The sequence below is a fragment of the Thamnophis elegans genome, chromosome 3 (genome assembly GCF_009769535.1).
Source record: "Thamnophis elegans isolate rThaEle1 chromosome 3, rThaEle1.pri, whole genome shotgun sequence".
Lineage (NCBI taxonomy): Eukaryota > Metazoa > Chordata > Lepidosauria > Squamata > Colubridae > Thamnophis > Thamnophis elegans.
Window position 1 is genome coordinate 110621718 of NC_045543.1, and position 25394 is coordinate 110647111.

The 25394-nt window shown below is 35.7% G+C and overlaps 1 protein-coding gene across 1 annotated transcript in view; it reads left to right on the top strand.

Annotated features, from left to right (window-relative positions):
* EDIL3 (EGF like repeats and discoidin domains 3) overlaps positions 1-25394 on the top strand; it is a 173624-nt gene that overhangs the window by 54187 nt on the left and 94043 nt on the right. The window contains 2 exon segments of the mRNA XM_032213867.1: positions 5429-5557; positions 16826-16939. Of these exon segments, the coding sequence (XP_032069758.1) occupies positions 5429-5557; positions 16826-16939 (243 nt within the window).

Below are 25394 nucleotides of genomic sequence, written 5' to 3' on the forward strand. Positions count from 1 at the left end.
TTTTTATTGCCTCTTTCAACAAAATTTTCATGATGTACACATTTCTGAAGTAATTTGCCTTTCACAATTCCTAATTTCCCTAAAATGCTCTTTCCTTCCCCCTTCCAACACACAAATCTGGAAGATTGATAAACTATCCATGAATAGATTGGTGTAATTCTTATGACAAATAGTACATGCAAACATTATCAAAATGCTACATTCACAGAATGGTAAGTTTTGTATTAGTTGGGGGGGAAAGTATCTACTATAGTTGGATAATGCCCTCTCTAGAAACATACTGGGTAGAATTACAGAAGCATGAAGATAATAAAACAATTATTTATTATCTTTATTTATCTGGTTTGTAGATTTTGCCAATCAAAATAGACTCAGGTTCTATTGAAAAAATGAACATTAAAAAACATAATCAAATTCATTAAAATGTAGCCTAATAATACCATCAGTACTAATACAATTAGTTGGCGAGCAACAATCAAACTAAAAGCTGAGAAAGTGTTTGGATAAAATGGTTGTCAGACCCTTTCAGATTGCAAGAATGGTTGGGGTCCAGGTCTACCTTCAGGGACCATATAATCAAGGTTTGGGGCCTACTACTGAAAAGGCCTAGAAAAGCATGTGGAAAACTTTTAAATTTAAATTTAAAGAATTCCAATACATCCCAGGAGGAGGGAGGGAAATTGCTCAGAAAAATGATGGTAAATCCTATCTCCTGAGCCATGGTAGCTCAGTGGTTAGACTGCAGTATTGCAGGCTAACTCTGCTGACTGCCAACAATTCAGTTCTCACCGGCTCAAGGTTGACTCAGCCTTCCATCCTTCTGAAGTCAGTAAAATGAGGACCAAGATCATTGGGGGCAATATGCTGACTCTGTAAACTGCTTAGAGAGGGCTATAAGTCTAAGTGCTCTTGCTATTGATATATTGGGAACTAGCATCTGGAAAACTATAAATGAATATTCACTTATAATATAAATGTAGATTTATTGCTTTATATCTAAAGAGAGAGAGGTTCATTTGAAATTTATTATACAGTTAAGATAGCCTTTTGATTAATCTGTAGCAGCAGCTAATAGTCCTGTCCTTTCCATTCTAACTCATTTTCTTCATTGATCTATATCCAAACATTACTGTATCTAGCAATGTGTATAGTGGAGACAAATTCCTTTTAATTTTAACCTAACCCTATAAAAATTGCAGATATAATGCAAATGCTACATCTTTTTCCTGTTTCTGCAATGTCATTTTTACCTTTTAATAATATTTAAATGTGACTTATTCCTGTTTAGATGATTTACAAACCTTCACACAAGATTAGATGTATGATTTCTTTTCATATTTATATATACTTTGTTTCCCTGAAAATATGACCTACCCTGAAAACAAGCCCTAGCCTGATTTTCAGGCTTGCGTCTACTGTAAACCCTACCCCAAAAGTAAGTTCTAGTTAAGCCCTGTCCTCCTTCTGGTTGTAGGAGGCGGGGTGAGGTGCAGGCATAAAAATTAAGCTAGGGAGGGTAGCTGCCCCATGTGCCTTGCACCTGCTTACCTTAGGACTGCCGCAGCCACGCCTCCTTGCCCTGACATCTGTCACACCACTGCCCAACTTCTTCTGCAGCTCCTTGCAGCCGCTCAGAACTAGATGCCATGTGGCGCATCACCCCGATACCATCACTTGCCACAGAACACCGCAAGTCTCATTTAGTGGCAGTACTGGCTTGACAAGCCTTGTAATGTCATGCTGCAAGCAGCAGCATCGGTGCAATGAGCCACACAGTGTCTGACCACAAATGGCTACAGAAGAAGTTGAGTAGCAGTGCAGCAAGTATCGGGGCATGGGAGACCTGGCTGCGGTGGTCCTAAAATAAGCTGGTAAGACAGCCCCCCAAAATAAGACCTGGTGATTATTTTGAGACTGAAAAATAAGGGGAAAATGGGAGTGCTATACTTTATACGTTTCTTTGACAATGAATTTTAACAATGTTGAATTCTGAATCAACGCACCTAAAGTGTCAACAGTCTTTTTATAAAGAAAATTGCAAACCATTTTAGATTATGAAAAATGTGCAATTCTTGAACATTCCGGTCACTTTACTTAACAATAAACTGGTAAGAAATATTTATAACAATTAGAGATTTTAAATAAACTTTTTTTAAAAAGCCCTTCTGATTTTCAGAGAATAGGGCTTAATTTTCTAAACAGAGAACATAGTTGTAAGCCACCCAGTCTCATTGATTGAGATCGGTAGCCATAGAAATTGAATGACTGAATGAATGAATGAGTGAATAAATAAATAAATAAATAAATAAATAAATAAATAAATAAATAAATAAATAAATAAATAAATAAATAAATAATGGCTGTTGTTGAGGGTTCCTTTTATATTTTCAAGCATGCAGTCACTTTGTAAACATCTAAAACTATTGGTTGCCAAAATATTCCAGCTAAAGTTATGATTTATCATTAAGAATAACTGGGGAAATGTTAAAATTTTTAACACAAGTTTGCCATAGCCGTTAAGGTGCTGGGCTAGAAGCTGGAGGGCTGTAAGTCACTGTCCTCCTTTAGGCATGACGACATTTTGATGAAGAATAAGAGAATAGGATTAAATAAGGAATATTTTTCATGAAATGTTACTAAATATAGTAAGAGCAATAAGAGCAATAGATGATGAAAGAAATGCACAGATGAGAGTCATGCAATGTTCCTTTGGTTACTCAATATATTTATAAATAAATATGCATTCAGTGCTTTGCTGGCATTAGAAGTAAGGTGGTTAGAGATATGAATGAAGATATACTTTTGTATGCAGAAAACATTGCCTTATTGGCTGACTATCTGAATAATTTATTGCAAGTGCTGGTTAGATGAATAGAGATCTGAAAATTAATGAAATATGAAGGCAATAGTGCTTGGCAGAAAAAAATAGAGATATTTACAGATAAATCAGAAAGATAGATAGATAGATAGATAGATAGATAGATAGATAGATAGATAGATAGGTAGGTAGGTAGGTAGGTAGGTAGGTAGGTAGGTAGGTAGGTAGGCAGGCAGGCAGGCAGGCAGGCAGGCAGGCAGGCAGGCAGGCAGGCAGGCAGGCAGGCAGGCAGAGAGCAAGTTGAAGAATTTGACTATGTTTATAGAAAGTTTATTATAGATGATAAAACAGAATAACCTTCTATTCAGCCATGCTGTCCTGATTCCATTAGCAGAATAAATGTTTCCAAATTTCCTGGAGCTTTTTTCTTTATACAGAGAATGAATACTTGCTTATTTGGTTGTACATTAAGAGAGGGAATTCCTTAGAATTTAACTCAATAGCATGTAGATGCTTTTCAAAACTAAAGAAATTGCAGATGTCAAATTTTGTGCTGCCTCTAACGATTTACACTTCATGTTATAGAGTGGGAAATATGCTTATCTACAAAATTGCCAGGTGGTACTGCTGCATCAATTACTTACTAATTCCACACTGGATTATGCACCAGTTATAAAAAATATATAGTGCAATTGTTCAGTATTCATCCCTTTGAAATTTATACTGATCATAACTTTGTTTTAAATCTCATTTTTTAAAAAATAAAAGAAATTTAATTATGCATTGGCTTTGAACTTCGAAGAATATGGAGAATTAGATTAATGCATTATTGCTGTGTTTTGCCCATGTAAAATCACACAAGTTAGGTAAGCCTCAAATTAAGTGGCCAGCTCAATGTAGCTTTATGATACAGAGGAAACATCTATATTTTATTATGTTCTTCCTTTGTTTATCAATCTTTTCAGTGTTAATTCTCACAATTTTTTTTGTTTCAAAACTTTAGCCTTGGAAGAAGTCATTCTTTTTTCTTTTTATTCAAGAGGTAACAGACCTGCCTAGAGAAAAATTCATTAATGCGGACAATTATGCTTGAAATGTAGTGATCCCTTCACTTACATTATCTAATTACTTGGAAAATGAAGGAGCTATTTAACTTTTCTTCAGATAATTCTTGAATAGGGATGAGATCAATTTAAGTCAATGTTTTTCAAACTAAGCAGCATTAAGATGTGTAGAATTTAGCTCTCAGAATTCCATAGCTAGCCTGGAACATATTTTAAAGTTGCCAATTTTGGAACATATTTATTTAATTGCATTCTAAAATTCTACATCAATATCTTTTCCCTGCCTTGGCATTCTGTTGATTACCAAGATATTGTACAGTGGTAGGATTCAAATAATTTATCAATTGGTTTTCTGCCCTAATGACCAGCTGGGTAGGCATGGCTTGGTGGTCATATGACTGGGTGGGTATGTCACTCATGTAAATAGTGCTTTGCCTTAGCTGTTACAATGTAATAAGGGTTAACCGGAGAGACAGTTTCTGTAAGCAGGGCAATAAAGATTAGGCTAGAAACAACACCAGAATGTTTCCTTCCTGCTTTCTTTACATGATTAGCTCTGTAAAGTGGAAAAAAACAAAATGGGATTTCTTCCAAAAACTGGTTCTCTGAACTGCTTAAAAAGTTAACAACTGGTTCTCCCGAATAGGTACAAACTGGCTGAATCCCACCACTGATATTGTAGCATTCCAGATTTTTCAAATTATATCTCCCAGCATCTCCTACCATTGATGATACTCCACTGTATGATGTGTACTACTATTAGGCAACATCTAAAGAGACATAGCTTACCTATCCCTGTTAATTACTTTAATTATATTATGTTAACATATGTTAATACAGATCCTCAATCATCTGTTCCCAACCTTCATCAGCCATTCCAAAATTTTCATTAGTTTTTTTTTACTTCTCCCTGTAGAACCTAGTTCTTTAACCTACAGTTATGCCACAGGTAGAATAATTTGTTTTAGTAAACAGTGCTTAATCTAAATTTACAACAGAAGCATACTTCGCCTAAAGCCCATGGATTTCCTATTCCTATTCTGTTGTTTATCTAATTCATTTGGGGTTATAGCCAGAATTTTGGCTTCATCTAACTGCAAGATTAAGTAAAGCCATCAAAATCTGGCTGTTTCAAACAGGCCTTTGGGGATGATATAGTATGGGGTGAATCCTTTCAGCAGTAGCAATGTTATATTAAAAATTACATTTTTATAAAATAGAAGGTTTCTATGAATTTCATCCAGGCCTTTGGAGAATTTCCCACCCTTGAAAGTGGCCACTCCCACTTCCTGATTTTAAAAAAGTGGAATTACTCAAATGCCTTTCAGATAAAGTAAGTACCAGAGGTCTGTTTTCTACCTATGGAAATGTTCTTTGGTTAAAAAAATAATCAAATATACTGGGATAGTTGAAAAATATATCAACAAAAATGTGGCACAGAACACTGATCAGTTTTTTTAAAGTTTATTAGTGTATGAGTGAATTAGATTTACAAGAGGGTTGAGTTTTTCAGTATTTCATTTGTGTTTTTAAAACATTCTTTCAGGGCCATGTCTCCCTAATCCCTGCCATAATGGTGGAACATGTGAAATCAGTGAAGCCTACAGAGGAGACACGTTCATAGGCTACATCTGCAAATGTCCAGCTGGATTTAATGGAATACACTGCCAGCACAGTAAGTTTTTAAATGGTACTTACCTTTACCTTTCCTGCTTGATGAAGAAATATCTAGAATTGCTATTCTGCATAATCATCCAATTACTGCATGTGTTTGACTCAGCAGATCTGCTTGGCTGTAATTGTGGATGTATCTGAGCTTCAGAATCTTTACTGGACATTTCCACAAGAGCATTTGCAATTTATTTCTATTTTTATTGCAATTCCAGTAGGAATATTCATGCTTGAGTCTTTTCCATAAAATAACTATAAGAGTATTTCTTTTTGTCTCTCTTTCTTTCTCTCTCTCTTTCTTTCTTTCTTTCTTTCTTTCTTTCTTTCTTTCCTTCTTTCTTTCTTTTTCTTTTTCTTTTTCTTTCTTTTTCTTCCTTTTTTCTTTCTTTCTCTTTCTTTTTTTCGTCAGAAAATTGAATATTGCAATTTCCTTTAAAGCTCAAGGCTTTATCCTGATGTTGTTGGCAGTTCATTCAGCTAATGATGGCTGAAGATAAAAAGGGTTGTTAAAAAGTAGATATTTATGCTAATAGGTTTCCTATATTCTCAGTTTTTGCTCATTTTAAAACTAACCCAAGACAGGTGCTGTTAGCCATGTTATTTAATTCAATAGAAAGTCTTTCCCAAGGGCTTTATTAATAGATGTTCTGGATTTTTCTACCATTAGTTAAATGCACAGCATCATTTCTATCTAAAATTTATTACAGCCAGTCAGGAAAAGTAAATTATGAATTAAAGAATTTTATTTTACTTTTCTCCCCTTACTCTGGAGTTAAACAAATGAATTCTTTGCATCTGTCTTCACACAAAAAGAAAAACTATTGTCCAACCTATCAAAAGCAGCATCCTAAGAGACAGAATCAGAATACAAATCAAAATTATGCGAGAAAATCTTAAGAGAACACCTACTCATTCTAGATTAATTCAAATCACGCAGAGCAGATGGATATAGATGGAACCCTCCTTCCAAGGTTCTGAAGGAGCTAACCCTAGGAAAAATCCTGAAAAATATAATCAAGCATTTGTGAGTACCTAGAAATGAACAAAACAATTACTAGAAGCCAGCATGAGTTTGTCAACAACAGATCATGTAAGACAAATCTTATTTCATTATTTGACAAAGTGACTAAATTGGTTGCTAAGGGAAATTCTGTGGCATTTGATGAAATTGACGATTGCCTATTTCTTGATAACATAATGTGGAGTATGGAGTACCACCAACAGATGGATTCACGACTGACTAACCAACCATGCTCAGTGGGTAGTCTTCAATGGAATTACATGTACATCAGAGGTGGTATTCAGCAGGTTCTGACCAGTTCTGGAGAACCGGTACTGGAAATTTTGAGTAGTTCAGAGAACCAGTAAATGCCACCTCTGACCGCCCCCACCCCCATCTATTCTCTGCCTCTCGAATCCCAGCTGATTGGGAAGAAATGGGGATTTTGCAGTTGCCTTCTGGAGTGGTGTGGGAATGTAGATTTTATAGTATCCTTCACCTGCCACACCCACCAAGCCACGCCACACGGACCAAGCCACACTCAAAGAACAGGTAGTATAAAATTTTGAATCCCATCACTGATTTACATAGAGGGAAATATGCAATGGTTCTATTTTAGGCCCAATACTCTTCAATATCTTCATAAATTATCTAGATGAAGCAATAGAAGGGGGAATTCATCAAAGTTACAGACAACACCAACCTGTGGGGAAAGATTTATCACTTTAGAAGATAGACTCAAGATTCAAAAGTACCTTGACAAATTTGAATGTTTCACTACATCCAACAGAATGTAATTCAGTACTGAGAAATGTAAAAATGTCCTACATTTAGGACCAAGAAAAACCAAATGCACAAATGTAGAATACTGGCTCAGCAATAGCAACTGTGAGAGGGATCTAGGGATTCCAATAGACAACCACTTAAGTATAATCCAGTAGTGTGCTGCAACTGCAAAAAAGCTTATATCCTAAGTTGCATCAACAAAAGGATAGTTTCAAGATAATGTGAAGTGATTGTACTGCTTTATAAGGCACTGGTGAGTCTATACTTTGCCTACTGGGATCAGTTTTGGTTATCACAATACAAAAAATATTTTGAGACTCTAGAAAGAGTGCAAATATTAGCAACAATAATAGCAGTAGACTTATATACCGCTTCATAGGGCTTTCAGCCCTCTCTAAGCGGTTTACAGAGAGTCAGCATATTGCCCCCAACAATCTGGGTCCTCATTTTACCCACCTCGGAAGGATGGAAGGCTGAGTCAACCCTGAGCCGGTGAGATTTGAACCGCTGACCTGCTGATCTAGCAGTAGCCTGCAGTGCTGCATTTAACCACTGCGCCACCTCGGCTCTTTAATAAATAAGGGATCTAAAGGCTAAAGCATATGATGAATGATTGAGGGAACTCAATGTGTCTATCTTAACAAACAGAAGGACTAGGAGTGATATGATAACAGTCTTTCAGTACTTGAGGAGTTGTAACAATTTATTAAGCAATTTATTAGAATTGCTTAAACTTTACAAACACTCATATCTGTTTGCCCATTACAGTACTGATCAGGTAAGGCATGGATGTTGGGGAAGACTCCATAGTTGGTAGTTGTGTGCATAAATTGGGGAGTTTCCAACACAGATCTTGGACAGCTTATTCTTTTATTCTTTGTCATGGTAAAAATCATATTCCATTCTATGTTATGTCAGCCTTTTCTTGATCAGTACACGACCTAGCATGATGTTTCATATCAGGTAGCTGTCATTCTCTGATTTTGATATATTGTTTCCCTATGACTTGCTGCATGGCAATTTTTATTTCTGGTGGCTGGTATCCACATCCCCTGTAATGGTGTTTTTTTTTTTACACCCTCATCTGTATGTCTGAATTTTTCCTCAGGTGCAAATTCCATTCATCTATTTCTCCCAAGATTTTATTTCTTACAAAATTTAAAAAGGCAATATATGATCTGGAGCAATTGTGGGCATGGATATAGCACTTGTCAGAAACACCTTCAACAAATGCATATTTTCCCAAGATTGAGTGGTTTTTGCCATATGAGCCTAGGGGAAAATATGCTTAAAATATGCTGCTTAATAATTTCAAACAGAAATCTGTAACAAAGTGTGAAAAAGAATACCAGAATGAACTTTACTACTTTAGCCAAAACTATGCAGCTGAACTTGTAGACTTTCGAAACATTTCTAGAGTATAAGTAATTCATGGATTTAACTTTATCACCCTATTAAACTTAAACTTTGTTTTACTATTGAATTTTTCTGTATCCATTTTTTCTTGGGAATATAGACATTTAGAGACGACAAAAAAGCTAAAAAGCAAATAAAGAGACCAGAATACATTGTCTTCAGCAGTCAATAGCCTGATCATCAGGGATTAACACTAGACAAACAATCAAGGAGAAATTAATATCCTAATCAAGGAAGTACCAATGAGAAAAGCATTTTCCAGCAAAAAAAACAACAAAGGAAGCAAGGCCAAGTGAATGCATATAAATAGAGAGGCAAATCCCAGTCACCTGCACTGATGATGTTATTTTGTGGAGTAATAACTTCAAAGGGCACCAAGGCCTCCATACTTCAATCCTGAGCTCAAATATTCTCTTCTATTGGATTAGATTTTAGTGCTATACAGAGAACAATAATCATTTATTTGATAGTTGTTGATCGGGCAATCCTAAGGCTGCCTATTCTATCTTAATTGATTTTTTAAAGAAATAAAGGTAAAGGACTAAGTGCTGGGAGGAAATGGGTGAATTATAAAAGTGGACATGGTTGCAGTACAATTAAAGTTTTGTCATATTTTTTAATGAACGATATCAGTGGTGTTATTCAGCAGATTGTGACCAGTTTTGGAGAACTGGTAACAAACATTTTGAATAGTTTGGAAAACAAGTGAATACCACCTCTGACTGGCCCTGCCCCCATCTATTCTCTGCCTCCTGAGTCCCAGCTGATTGGGAGGAAATGGGATTTTGCAGTAACTTTCCCCTGGAGTGGGTAGGGAATGGAGATTTTACAGTATCCTTCCCCTGCCATATCCACCAAGCCACGCCTACTAATCCATGCCATGCTGACCAAACCTTCCCCTGGAGTGAGGAGAGAATTGAGATTTTACAGTATCCTTTCTCTGCCATGCCTACCAAGCCACATCATGCCCACCAAGGCATATCCATAGAACCGGTGGTAAAAAATGTTGAATCCCACCACTGAACAATATCAAGGATGAGAACTATGTATACAATTTTCATTCTATAGAATTATTATTATTATTAAATTAAATAAAATGATGAAGTGAACAAGTCAATGTCATGCATTCAATTTCAAATAATAGTTGAGATTGCATTATGAATTTTCCATTGTGATTTTTTGGGGTGACATATTAGTTTACACATTTTACACAGACATATTAGTGTCTTTTGAATGCATACACTTCACCTATATAAAATGTATTTAACATCTCTTTCTTTAAGACTGAGGCAACTAAAACTTATTTCAAGTTTGGCCTTGGTCTAATTCATACCCAAAAAAATATATTTTCCCTCCTAAATATGGCAGCAGTTCTAGCTCTTTTATTGGAAGCCAATTTCCTTCAGTCTTTGTACACTTCTACAATGAAATGAGCTCTCTATAGGTTGGTCGGATATCAATACAATTTGACAAAAACTGCTAAATTAAACAAAAGCTTCAACTAAACCCAAACCTTATGAGATCAGCAAAAAATAAAAATTAAATTAAAAAATGGGGAAAGTTTGCTTAAAAACAGACTGCCAGGAGCACTCTGCTCATATTGCTGCTTTTGTTAAATTTCTATTATTACAGAAAAGCATTAAATTATCGTTGTGACATCATAAGTCTGAAAGGAAGAGGGTAATAGCTACAGCTTTAAAAAAAAGATGTTTATCCAGAAGATCATGTTTTAATAGAATAATTTAAATGGGTAAACAAATCTACAACAATTATGTAAATTTAATCTTTGTTCATATTTTTGTGCTTGGAAACTATCCATGCTTTATTATTTAGATATTTAAATATCTTTTTAAGTTTAAATATTTAATATTTAGTTGGAATAAAACCAAGTCCAAATATCAAATTGTAGTTACAAAGTTTAATCAACTAAATTTAATTAAAATGTAATTGATTTGTATAGTTATTGTGAGTGTCCAGAACCTGCTGCTTGTGCTTGTGCATTATGGCTTTGTGTGAATGATTAAAATAGTGTATATCATTGGCACAGTGACATCATAATATATGTGACATTGAACCTCCCTTCCCAACCTTCCCTGTAGTTACCTCTAGCCAGAGCCATCACAGAATTTGTTGATTTTGTTAAAATAAAATTTAAAAAAGCATTGTGCTATGCCAGTGATGCTATCCTTTTTGTCATCACGTGCCGAAAGACCAACACCCATAATGCAATATGTGCATAATCCCCCCATGTGGCCCTCCCCTGTGCATGCATGAGTGACTCCCCTGCATGCACCCCACCCCCACGCATGCACACTTGACTGCCCACTCACCCTCCCCTTGTGCATGTGTGCATGCCCCTACATGTGTCCTGCCCCCTGCATGCACCCCACACACGGACACCCTGTATGTACACACAACCCCCTGCATGCACCCTGCCCCCACGCATGTGCACATGACACCCCGTCCCCACACAAGTCCCCACGCACACACATCCCTCATGTGTGCCATTCACCCTGTGCATGCATCCTACCCCTCATGGATGCATGACAGAGTCCTGAAAACCAGCTGGCCAGTGGGAGGAGCACACTAAGCTGGGGTGATGGTTCGCATGCTTTCAGAGAGGGCTCTGCATGCCACCTGTGCACTCATGCCATCATGGTGCTATAGTGATGCAAGGTTTTGATATTTTCTTATCACAATACAAAATACATATAGTCCAGCAATGGCACAATACTGATTTTATTACTTTACCACATAGCATATTTGGGACACAGATATAGTGAATCCTCAAAGGTACTACATCATTTTGCACAACACTCGATCTCTGACGATTTGCATCTTTTGACAATTATAGTGTTGAAAATATCACAGGTCATGTGGGTCAAGAGAACCTTGGGGGAATCAAGGAGCATGCCTGTATGCAAACTGGTGTTGTAACATCACATTGGTCTCTAAAGTACACAAATGGATTTTTATACCGTACACCACTTGGTGCTTGATTGAATTTTAGATTCAATCTAAAATTGTGGATTAATGCGGAATTCTGCTACCCCTCATAAGCCAAGCAAGGGACAGAAATACTTTTTCACTTTTTACAAGCAAATTTTGTAAAAGAGAAAATGTCTCTTTTAAAGCTCATTTGGCTGCTCCTGGCTATTTGAGGAGCGTTTTCCAAAGCAAAGATCCCAAAAGACACAGCTGCTTTCACAATTCAAAATCGGGGGTTTTCTAAAGTGTTTTTGTGTATTTAAAACACTTTTTAAAACACTTTTTTCATGGATTGGACTGGATTTCAGAAGTTGTATTATAAAGTAGGAAGGAACAAAAAAGAAAAAAAAGTGTTTTAATAAATACCTCATACCAGAAACCAAATGCTAATTCTCATTTTTATCATTTAGTAAAATGTGCTTATCTGAAAATGTGTAACCTAATATGAATTTTGTTTCAGCCTCTGTATTGAAACAAGTGTTAATTGCATAAATCTTGAGTATTTTTAATTTTTCTCCTATCCTTTTTCCCCAGTTTCTTAGAAAGTATTGATTTATTTTGAACATGGATTTGTAAGTTTGTTCTTTTTTCATGGAAAAACTAAAAGAAAAGTCATCAGATTGAATAAGATCAGCACCATCTCTCCTGTGGTTTTCCAGAACTTTAAAGAGAATGTTTTTGTCTCTTTAGGCAATACTTCACCTTTTTAAACAAAAAACTACCCATTCAATTCATGCAAAATGGATGCCTGTAATTTGGACATTGTTAATCACTGAATTAAAAGTAGAAGATACTACAGAAATAATTTTTAAGTATGAAATGTACCTGAGCATAGTTTATTGGAAGCAATGGAACTCAGTAAAGCAAAGCCACTATATTTGAACAATAAATAAATATTTTAAATTTCCCTGGATATGGTCCCTACGTCATACCTGGTTTAGTGACAGTTTCCCAAGACACCTGCACAGATGCCTCACTACACACCAATTTAGAGGAAAAAGAGCCAGTTCCAGGCACCTCAGAGGGAGCTATGAGGAATGTCCAAAGGTTGCCAGAAGCTCCAAATCAGTAGCAATGAAGTTGAGCATTGTGGAGCAATTGCAGGAGAGAGTGACTGGACAAGTAGCTGGCTGATCTAGGATAGAAGGGATACATCTGTAGCTGGAAAACCCACAGTCTTCAGGAGGACAGAGCACACAGCTGCAGCTGGCCAGTAGAGATAAGGAAGAACTGCCTCCATCTGATCCAAGAGCACTGAGGGCTGAGAGGAGCCAGGCATAATGAAGGTCAGGCAGACTAAAGTACTTGTGCTCTCCCTCTTAATGGCCTGCACTGGGCGGCAGCACCACCAGGCAACAGATATCCCCTCTTGATGGCCTGCAGCGGGCAGCAGCTATTCAGTTCAGTGAATGGAGTGAAACAACACTGGGAACAACGCGTCCATTTCCTTGCCTTGTATTTGTCAGCCACTGTGTTTCTTGCCTTGAATCTTGTTTCCTGACTTGGACTGGGTACTGTGGACCCTGAATTGTGCCTTGACCTCTGGGCTCCACGGATTTTGTCCTTGCTTCATGCTTAGCCTTGCCTCTGCCTTCTGGATTTGTCTTGACTGGTGGACTCCTGCTGGGTTCGTTCCTGGACTGAACTGTGAACTCTTGGGAGTTTCTGTGGTTGTTGGCATGGGAATTTCTGGAGAAGACTATTCTGGATTTGGAAAGCCTCCAGTAAAACCTTAACCCCACCTATGAAGTGTCGGTATACAAGCAGGATCAGGATACTTATCTTAATGGCTGGTGGTTCCATTTAAACTGTACCGAATAGCCAAACTAGGAGCTGGTTTATTGCCTAATGGTCATGTTGCTGCTGCTGGCAGTATTCATAGGACTCCTGGATCTGGACTGCAAAACGTCCAAAAGATACAGGAAATGATTGTTACTAATTCCTACCTAATGATGGAATTTTTATAAGTCAGAACTTTTAGTCCTTTTATATGAAAGCTGGATGTAGCAATAGCACTTAGACTTACATACAGCTTCACAGTATTTTACAGCACTCTCTAAGCAGTTTACAGAGTCAGCATATTGCCCATAACAAGTTGGGTCCTCATTTTACTGACCTTGGAATGATGGAAGGCTGAGCCTGGTGAGATTCGAACTGCCAAACTGCTGGCAATTGTAACAGAAGTAGCCTGGAGTATTGCATTCTAGCCACTGTACCACCACGCCTCTCAGTTCTTCAAAATATTGTGGCACAGAGGATGCCCTACAATTTCCACAAACTGTATTAGCACAACTTGATAAATTATTAAACTTGAGAATACATATGTCAACCCTCGTGCTGACATTCGCGGGGTAGCTGTTGGTGGCTTTTCGTGGTGCCACTACCTCCTGACCTTGGCGAGGGCTTCTATACCACCATCACTGCTGCCAACGGCGTACCTGCCCAGGCGCTGCCAATGCCATACCTGCTCAGACATGCTTACATGCCACCAATGTGCCACTACCGCTAACGCTGCTGGGGCCACCACGAACCCCTCCTCTCTCTGATGTTGGTGGAGCCTGTAGCTGCATGCAGCTCTACATGGCTTCCCTCACAACTCTGCAAGCATGCCTTCTGGACAACAGCTGCACTTCAGAGCCTTTTTTCAAGTAACTCTTCTACTCGGGTGCAACTGCCTACTCTGAAGTAACTCTTCTACTTGAGTGCAGCAGATAAGAGAGGAGGCAATGATGACACTGAGTGGGGGTGTGGCTGAGGGTGCTGGTATTGGTGCTGGTGATTAGGGTGTCATCCGGGTAGATTTGTGGGAGGAGCTGGGCCGGGTAATGATATTTATATGGTAATGGTGTTAACTTTGTTAGAACTGACTTGGATTTGCTTACCTTTGTATCATAGTCATTTAGTGCTGGTTATCACGTAGTTTCTTAGATAGAGATAAAGTTCTTCACCAAACAAACTGACTCTGTTTATTTTCAACGTGAACTCCAGAACGTGACAACATACATGTTCATTGACTGCTTACTTTGAGAAACAATTGAAATAATCATCTATAGTTAATTTACTGTTTAGGCATCATGTGAACAATTATCACATTATATAGATCTGAAATTATGAAATGATACAAACAACTAAAGACAACACATAGATAGATTGAGGTATTTTAATAAGCAACAGTGGAATAGCAGTGTCATTTGCTGGCAGTTTGCTTTCATACAAAATTTGTATTTTCTTGAAATGGTTTTTCAATTTTTGTAGATTTTAATATTTCTGTAAATTGTGATGACTGATAATGTTTTGACTCTCTTTAGCCATTTCCTCTTCAGTAGCAAAATAATAAAATAAACTATTTGTGTTATGGTCATATATATATAAATTGTAGAGTTCAAGGAAGATTGTGACGATTGTTGCCCTGAAGACATATTTTTAATATGTGAAATTACAATGAAAATAATGAATTACTAAGATTGCTATCTAAATGTATATTAAAAGCAATTAGAAAGAAGGAATAATATCTCCCCCCACCCACATTTAGAAAAGTTCTAATTTTTCAATCACCTATGAGAATCAGTCAGGATGGGCAAAATCCAATGCTAGCAAATTTGAGCCATTTGTTGATAGGTGTGTTTTCATTTCAATCTAGGGGAATGTGTGTGTGAGAGAGGGGGGAGCAAGGGAATGAGAGAGAGGGAGGGAGGGAGAGAAAGCAAAATAACGAAAGAAAGAGAAAGAAAGAAAGAAAGAAAGAAAGAAAGAAAGAAAAAGAAAGAATGAACTACAACTTTTGCAGGACTCCATGGCATACTCTGCCTAATAAGTAGAAAGAACTATAGTGGACCACTTCTAAGATTCTTTGTACAACTGTTAAAATTGCATAGAAGTGCACATTTCCATAACTAAATCCTAGAGTGAAACTGATTGAATTTGGATCTATAAAGAAACGGTATTTATATTATTTTGGAACTCAATGCAATCCAAAGAAGAAATCTTTGAGAATAGGAAACATTAAAAGCAGCGATTGAAAATGAAAGTGAATACCTGTTTTCAAGGTTTTCTTTTTGAAATGTCTATCTTTTTTATTTCCAGTTTCAAATTTGGTGTGAGGGAAGACCCTATTTGATGTGGGGAGGAAGGGAAAGATGGCAGTGGTGGGATTTAGCCAGTTTGCACCACTTCTGGAGAACCGGTTTTTAACATTCTGAGCACTTTGGTGAACTGGTTGATGGAAGAAATCATTAGGGCAGAGAACCGGTTGTTAAATTATTTAAATCCCACTACTGGAAGATTGGGGCGGTGGGGGGGGAGGGAGTTAAAAAATTGACCTAGCCTTTTTCCTAGCCAGGGATGGTAGAGGAAAAAAAATCAGAAAAATATTGCTTAATCTATCCTTGTAACCCTATTGGGCACATCCCAGAATGCTGTTGATTGTGTAATGCTAGCTTCTTCTGTCTGCTCCCAGATTAGAGTATATGCAGGTCACCCTCTTTTTCAACACACAAAAATCCACCCAGATATAACATAACCAGGAACATAGGAGAAAAGGGAAAGTAGAAACATATCCAGAGATGCAGCTTATTATTACTTTGCAACCCAGAAACAGGACACTGGGATGACTTCCAGAACTTGTTAAACATCTAGTTCGGCAATTCAGACTACAGTACCAATTGCAGCATTTTGATATTGTGCAATGTCTGAAAGTTTGGAGTAGTCAATAATATATTTCGTGTTCCAGTTAATAGTTTATTTTGCATTTTTTGTTTTCATGGACTTAGTTCAAGCAAAATTCAAAATGGTGGTGGTGGGGTGTTTGTTTCTCTTTGTTTTAATAAACAGGATTTGAGAATTAAACAATTCTTCAACCGAAAACTATGCAGATGTTAAGATGCTTCTTTTGATTATATTATGTTCCATTTTTTATTACTAACAGATGCCTGGCTCTTAATTACATATCTGAAAAAGACAAAAGTCTATAGAGTTTTTCCTTCACTGAAAACATGTTTATACTTTATATAGACAATCTCTCCAAGTACTGGACTTGTTCTGATAATTGAGATTTTTTTGACCAAGGATTTAATTCCTTCACAGATGTGAATGAGTGTGAAGCTGAACCCTGCAAGAATGATGGTATTTGTACAGATCTGGTAGCTAACTATTCCTGTGAGTGCCCAGGTGAATTCATGGGGAGAAATTGTCAATATAGTAAGTATACCTTAAATACATATATTTCACTCTGATTCTTTTAGTGCTAGCATGCAGGTAGTACAAGTGAATATGTTACATCTATGAAAGAGGGTTAAAAAGCACAATGTTTAAATGAAGATAACATAATGCTGCCTGAATTAATACTGTCTTTTTCAGCCAGAGTAGATTTATAACTACCTTTTTAGAAAAACTCAGCAGCTTTCTTTCCATTCCACTTTTTTAGTAGAATAATTTTTATAATCAGTTTCAATGTTCACACATTTCTGCATTTTCCCCTTATCTCTTTCCTTTTTCCTCTGGTGAAAAAAAAGTAGATGATAGATGATAGATAGATAGATAGATAAATAGATAGATAGATAGATATAGATGGATAGACAGACAGACAGACAGATTTTGTATAATCATGTTTGAGTAGTTTGTTTATAGTATTTATGTATTCATCTTTTAATTCAAGGAAGGAACAAAACAATATTGCTTTTTCTTCATTATCATTCTTATTTGGAAATGTTAAAATGAAATAATGGATGGCCTAATGCTGAAAAATTATCATTTGTTCTGGTCTTTGGGAACCAAACACTTTTAAATCTAAAATAACCAATAATCTACTGAGAATCATTTTTACTGTGTATACGTAGCAAAGAAACAGTAACAAATAGACAACCAATCCTGGATTTTAAAGAAGCTAATTGTCACATGAATTTAAAAGTCAACAGCATTGCTTACAATTTACTCTTTAGTCTGTATATGAAAAATTGGTAGCTTAGCAGTGGGTGATCCAATTTTGTAAGTCTGAGTTTCATGCATCATTCTTGATTAAAACTGTCAAAGAAATTAGTTTGGTACACATTTTTATATTGTACTGCTGAGTTGCAAAAGATATTGTTGAAGGGCAAATTGATATCCATACATGATATATTGGAATATTGGGATACTGTGTATATAAATTATGCTGATCTGTGTAACAAAACATAAATTTCTTGGAAAATTGTCTTATTCTTATACTTCCATTAACTATAGTTAATTGTAAGATGAATTTATAATTCATATAAATAAAATGGACAGGTTATTTCAGGTCTGTACTAGCCAGAGAAATGTTAAAAAATCACCTTTTAGAAAAATCAACTACAAACCTTGTGAAAATTTAGTTCCTGAAGTTTTAATACTCACAAGCTATAAATATAAATTATGGCATATTAAAATGCTAGCTTGTAATCTTAGTACAAGATTGTTCTCAGAGACTATAACATTAATGTAGAAAAGTTTCCCGTTCTTTCACAAATGTTTATGGCATCAAATCCCTAATTATATAGCAATACTGTAATTACAAAAACTATCAGTGCGTATATTTATAGAAATTGTGTAAACTATTTATGTAAATCAATGATTTATGTAATATATAACATAACATACTATATAATAGGTTGAATCTGCTTGTAATTAAACCAAGCTTTTTTCCCTATAAGCTTAACCTAATTAAACATTGGTAATTATAAGAATTTGTGCAATTACAGACATGCAATGTAAGTTTATGTTATGAAACAGATTTTTAATTAAGATATCTGTTAACTTCATTTTGTTCTTGCTTTGAAATTAAATTGTAATATCTTCAACTTTGAACATTTTTGAAATTTTGTATAAAGTAGTTGCTTGTAGGTCACTGTTAAGAAATTTATACATACTTTTTTCAAACAAATAACTTAGAAAACTTATTTCAAGAATTATCATGTTACAGCTCCCAGAATGTCTAGCAAATATAACAAAAAACAACACAATATGTTGTATATACAATGCATAAAAAGGAGAATTGTTTATGATTAATTGGTTATTATTATACTTTAGGATAGAAGAAGTAATACAAGTTTTTACTACATTCCACATCATACAGTACATATGACAGAGATAAATTCCTGGTTACAAGTTTTGCAAATTGTAGTTGTTGAGAACTGGAGTTCTGGTGAGAATCAATAAGTGTTATATTGTTGTGGAGAAAACCTATCTTTCTATGCATATGTTTTTTTTCCTAACTAGAACAAATGTTCTATTGTTTTTTGAGGCTGCACCATAGTTTACCTACTAACAATTGCTGCCTGAAATTTCAGAAATGATCTTTTCATTCAAAGTTACTATGTTCTCTAATTTGATATTTAGCATTTTCTTGATAAATAAATCAGGCTTCACCCAAGCTTCTTGATGGTTTTCTGGAAACCAGTTGTTCTGGGGCTCTAAATGTATTAAACCATTTCTCTGTTTTAATGCTTCCCTGTCTTAAATAAAGGAGTACATGACAACTATCTTATGCCTGAGCCGTTGAAATATTTATTCACTCAAATCTCATTTGACTAAGCTGTTGAGGATTTGTGAAAGATAATAGAAAAAAATCAAGCTATAATCATTGCTGCATATTCTGGTATTAATATGAAAAATTCTACATAATCTTGTCCTATACTTTCCCCTCCCTCCTCTTTTTGCATGTCTTTAATGCAGCATTGGATACAACCAAAGAAAGTAACAGTCATATAGTCACATCTGCTGTAAAACTATGTGTGTGTTGGACAATGGTTGCTTAGCAGAGCAAGCTGCATCCAACACCAGCCACACAGTTATGCAGATATATTGAACAGGAAGCTGTAGCAAGATAAAGATAAGTTTATAGTTGTATCTTTAAAGAAGAGTTACCACTGATATCAGAAGGTGGGAAACAGAAGGCTGATAGTATCACTGAAATTCCATCTCATTTGATAAATTACAATTGGCATATGCTGGCCCTTGGTTTCTTTCACAACCAACAGGGTGGAAGATGATAGCCAGATATCTGATGAGGAAAATTGAGAACATTTCCTCAAGCTACAGAAGAAGGAAAACTGAAATAATGTTTCAGTAATGCTAGTGAAAAGCTGCAAATTCTGCAGCAGCTTGCCTTGCCCTTTTCTTAGACCCAATAGAAAACAACCCTACAAGTAAGATTAAATTAACAGTTGTTTTGTCTTCTCACATGGGATTGGAGAATGCTTTCTGTATTTAGAAACAAACAAACAGCAAAGCTTTGAGTTGAACCTGAGTGGCAAGAAGAAATATATCTATTCTTATGCAATGGCATGTCTTAATATATGTTCTGTGATGTTTAATTTTGGGATTTCTCCTTGATAGTTTCTTTATCATTTTAAATCTGGCTAGCATTCATTATGCTTGTGCAATTTTCTTGAATCTCATCCTTGAAACCAATTTCATTCCTCTACTAAACATGCTTCATTAACAACACTTTTATTTTGCATATTTTTTTCCAGAAACAATAATGTAGAAGAATTTATTAATTTTGTGCTGTCAAATCAGTATCAGCTCTTAGTGAACAAATAGATTTTTCCCCATGAAAATCTATACCTAACATGGCCTTTCAGGTCTTTCAATGGTGCACTCATTTCTACTGTTACTAAATTCATTCATCTGGTTGTCTTTTTCTTCTATTTCTTTCTATCTTTTCCAGCAGTATAGCCTTCTCCAGAAAACTAAATTTTTGCATAATGTGTAAGTAAGATAATTTGGACCTAATCATTTGTGCCACTAGTTTGATGATTACTACGATCCATCACTACTTTGATGATCCATTGTTGGTTTTCCTGGCTGATGCACAAAATATGAGATTATAGGTTGCTACATTTTCTGGGATTAATACATCAATTGCTAAATGTGAATGAGAATCAGGGCTGGTTTTAAGGTAAGAATAAACAGACATTAACCTAGGCACCAAAGCTTAGGGAGCACCAATACTGCAGCTCTTTCAAAATCACTCTAAAATGCAAATCTTTGTTTCAGTGCTAATTGGTTTTATCAGGCAAGGTAGGTGCCATCTTTTGGCTGGCCCTGATAGGACCAAGGGAACATCAAAGTCAAGAGTCAGTGGAGCCAGAGTTAGTGCCTTGTCTTGACTAATCTACCATTAGCATTAATCTTCCATTAAAATGGGGTTTACCATTTTCCACAATTTTAAAAGGGAGAATATAACATTCTGAGACTTTGATATATTTTAATAAATGTGGCTGAGAACTTTTCTAAAATCACCTCATGCAGAGTAAGGTCTAGTACATAAATTACTAACCCATTTCACTATCCTATATTTATCTGAAAAAAGGTTTCATCCTAGGATATCTTGGAATATGAGTTCATTTCCCATAGGACATTTGGCAAAAATGTAGTAATTTTTCATGGCCCACAATGTTCTTTTCTTCAGATTGAATGTAAGATTGCACATCACAAGTACTGCATGATTGCTATCATCTGAATCAGGCAGATAATGTTCATCTACTTAGATATTTTTCCGCTACAAAGATGAGTAATTTCATGTCAGCCATTACTTCTGAACCTTCTCCCATTTAACTGAGAATTATCTTTATATGTATGTCAAATACAATTTCACTTCCATAATTTTGCTTTGATCTCTGTAACTCCCTGCATAGTTCATCACTTTCATTTGTCATAAAAATTCTATAATTTTATTTTATTTCTTTTAAAAAGATGTGTATGTATATGCATACATACAGTAATATGTATTGCAGCTCTAATTTATTTAAGTAAGAACAATTTGCCTGTATTTCTGCTAAGATTATTATCACACCTCATTTTAGGACTATATTTGTAATTTCTTTTTTTAAGCAGATCTTTTATTATTTTTTCTTGTGATTATTTCTAAAAGACATGTTCGATATTGTCAGCCTTTACTGTAAACTTAACTTTGCGGATATGTTGCAAATAATAATATTCTGCCCACAGAATTAGTTGAACCCACGAAGTTCCCTATTTTTGTCCGTAGTGAATAACACAAAATAGCAATAGCACTTACAGTTATATACCACGTGACATTGCTTTACAACCTTCTCTAAGTGGTTTACAGAGTCAGTATATTGCCTCCAACAATCTGGGCCCTCATTTTACCAAACTTAGAAAGATGGAAGGCTGAGTCAACCTTGAGCCGTAAGAATCGAACTGCCAAATTGCAGGCAGCTGGCAATCAGCAGAAGTAGCCTGAGTACTGCATTCTAACCACCACAACTCAAAATAGCTGGGAAAATGGAGAAAAAGTCATCCTTGCCCATAGTCACTCTATGTCTTTCCATGATGGTTTTATATGGTTACTGTGATGGATCTACATATGTGAGTGTGTGATTAGTATGCCTTCCTTCCTTCCTTCCTCCCTCCCTCACTCTTTCCCTCCCTCCCTTCCTCATTTGTTTGTTTATCTGTTTTCAATTGCCAAGTCTACTTTTTTTCTTTCAGGATCCTTGGTTTGTTTGCTTTTTGTTTTCTTGCAGTTATTGTTTTAGGATTCTAATGGAAGAAATTATTTGTAATGTTACCATTTGGTAATGGAAGAAAACAACCACCAGGCTCAGAGAATTTCAAGGACCCCACAGTTTTAGGGTGTATATGTGTGTATGTACTGTATGTATATATGAATATGTACATTTATACATCTACTCAGATTGGCTTAGTGAGCAAGAGGTTTGGTCTTTTTGAATGATGGTCTAAGGCATCTACAGTGATACCTTGGTACTCAACTGCTTTGAAATGCTTTGAATTTAATACTCATCTTAAAGCTAAAATTTTGTCCTGGTACTCATCATTTCATGGTACTAAATGCACAAGTTAGAACTGTTGGTGTCAGTTGCCTTGTGACTCCCTACATTATTCCTTATTGGAAAATAACTGTTTAGTACTCATTATTTTTGGTACTTGTCATACCTCCTGGAACCAATTAAAGATGAGTTAATTGTAGATGGTATCAATGAACTAAGTCTGCAATGAGTTTATTTATTTAGTTTAAAACAATTATTATAATCACTGATCCTACACTATACTCCAGTCAACAATTTAAATAACTTCAATATCAAAACACAACATATTTATTAAAATATTAAATATTAAAAGCCTGGCAGACACTAAAGTTAATCTTCTATGCGCAATCTCTTGTTAAATCCTTTCATCCATTTCACCCTATCCCAGCACTTGAGGGAAAACAGCACTCTTTTTTGCAGTGGGGGTGGGGAGGCTAGGCAGATAGAATTGCATAAGAAGTTCCCTAGCCAATGGACCATTGATTAAAAAAACCTTTGCTGTGAAACTATATGGTAGCATTTTCTTATGAACTGTCAATTTAATAAAAAAAGCAAAGTGGAAATCAATAGCCAATATAGAAAGGGCTAGATGTCATTGATAACATTCTGAAATTAGCTAGTGTGAGAGCAGGGCATGCTATTCTCTTTCTTCAGTGTCCCATTACTAGGTAAGAAGCAGCATTAAACATGCTCATAACAGATTTTCTTAGAAGTTAGATTTGGACATGTACTAAAGACAAAGTTGAATTTGTATCTGGGGCTAACTGAGTTCCATAAAGTAATTAAGGCCAGCAAATAGATTGTGAGCCAAACTGAAGATTTTGTTTTCTTTCCCATAAAAGCATCTCAGGGTAGTTCTCTTAGTTCTTTGGGCAGCCAACATCATCCAGCTCTATTTTTTAACTTGTCATCAGAGCCTGGAAAAACAAATTTAAGTACTTAAAACCTTGGCCAATTCAATAGCATTACAATTGATTGGCCCTTGGTCTTGTAGCAACAACTATAATCTTGGTTTATAATAATACATTAATTGCCTGATTAAGAATCTCTAAGGCTTTCCTGAAGCAACTGAAGACTAGAATAGTATCAGGATATCATTTGCATAAATAAAACAGGCTATTCCTGTCCACAAATTTACAAGCATGTGTATCGAAAGTAAAATGCTTCATCATTAAGTTAACATAGAAGTGAAAAAGAAGCAATGATAATATATAGTCTTATCTAAACCTAATACCAAAGAAGAGAACTCCTTTGGGATTAGGACAAGTAACTTGTAATTTACAAATGATTCATAATAAATACCTTTGAATTGGAGAATTGTTAATGTTATCCCCTAATTTTTATCTAGAAATAGAGTAAAATGCAAATCTAAAATCAGCAGAGGCTACCTTTAGGATTGTTTAGGATTTAGTGGTGCATTTTTGAACTAAATTTTATAGTACAAGTCCTTAGTTTACAGTAGAGTACTTCTATAGTAGAGGACAAAGTTCAAATGAATGCAATTATCTTCTATGAGCATAAGTATATACCTTGAATATAGACAGCATGCTTTCTGAACTTTCAATAAATGATTTTAGTCATAGAAGAGGAAAATGTGCTATTTTGTGAAGTTTAAAGGAGTAGGATCTTCAGTCAATTACCTCTGAATGTGTGCAGAACTGAAGTCAGACCAGTAATTCATGGTTGCCAACTGTTTTACAAGGCTGTCAGTACAACAGATTGTTCTCTAAGATGGTTCCCAGAATAATAATCATAAAATTTTATGGCATGATAATACAGAGCCAATGGAAATATAATGGAAGGAATCTTCCAATATTTTTGAGCATTCTTGTTTATTCTAGTTGTCTGCAGAAAATATTTAAAACTGTGAATAGAAAAAGGCCAATAATAGCACACTCAGATTATGTTTCTTACGTGGTTATAATTTGAACCAAACAAGCTTTTGCAATGCTTCATTCCAGACCACCTATAATGATCTTTCATATGGTCAGTGCTTTATTTCTCCCTAATTCTAAACAGCATAACTGCAAATGAATCTGAATGACTCTGTATTTAATTGCACATTGACATGTTTATGCATGACTCCCTATTAAACATTATAATACTGAGGGTCATCTATAATCAATTGTTAGTTTACAGTCCAAATATCATGCTGTATTAAGCACAGCCAGAGTTACCTAATTTCACAAAATGAGTTATTGGAAGAAGGAAACCGCAGATGTCTCAGACAGATTTGATTTTTACATGCCTGGCATATAAAAACTGTGGAACTGCTGATTACGTCTTACCAGGCACTGCTAACAGGATAGAAGAAAGTAATGCTTTTAAACTGTGATGCCAGTGCAAACAATAAAACAACAATCCCTTTTGTGCTATCAAGATGTTTCCAGCTTCTAATGATCACATAGATAATTTTTTCCATGACAATCGTATCCTTAACTTGTTTTTTAAGGTCTCACAATAACAAAATAACAGAATAACAGAGTTGAAGGGACCTTGGAGGTTTTCTCGCCTAACCCCTGCTTAGGCAAGAAACCCTACACCACTTCAGACAAATGGATATCCAACATCTTTTAAAAAACGTCCAGTGTTGAAGCATTCACAACTTCTGGAGGAAGTTGTTCCACTGATTAATTGTTCTAAATGTCAGGAAATTTCTCCTTAGTTCTAAGTTACTTCTCTCCTTGATTAGTTTCCACTCATTGCTTCTTGTTCTACCCTTAGGTGCTTTGGAGAATAGGTTGACTCCCTCTTCTTTGTGGCAACTCCTGAGATATTGGAAAACTGCTATCATGTCTCCCCTAGTCCTTCTTTTCATTAAACTAGACATAGCCAGTTCCTGCAAC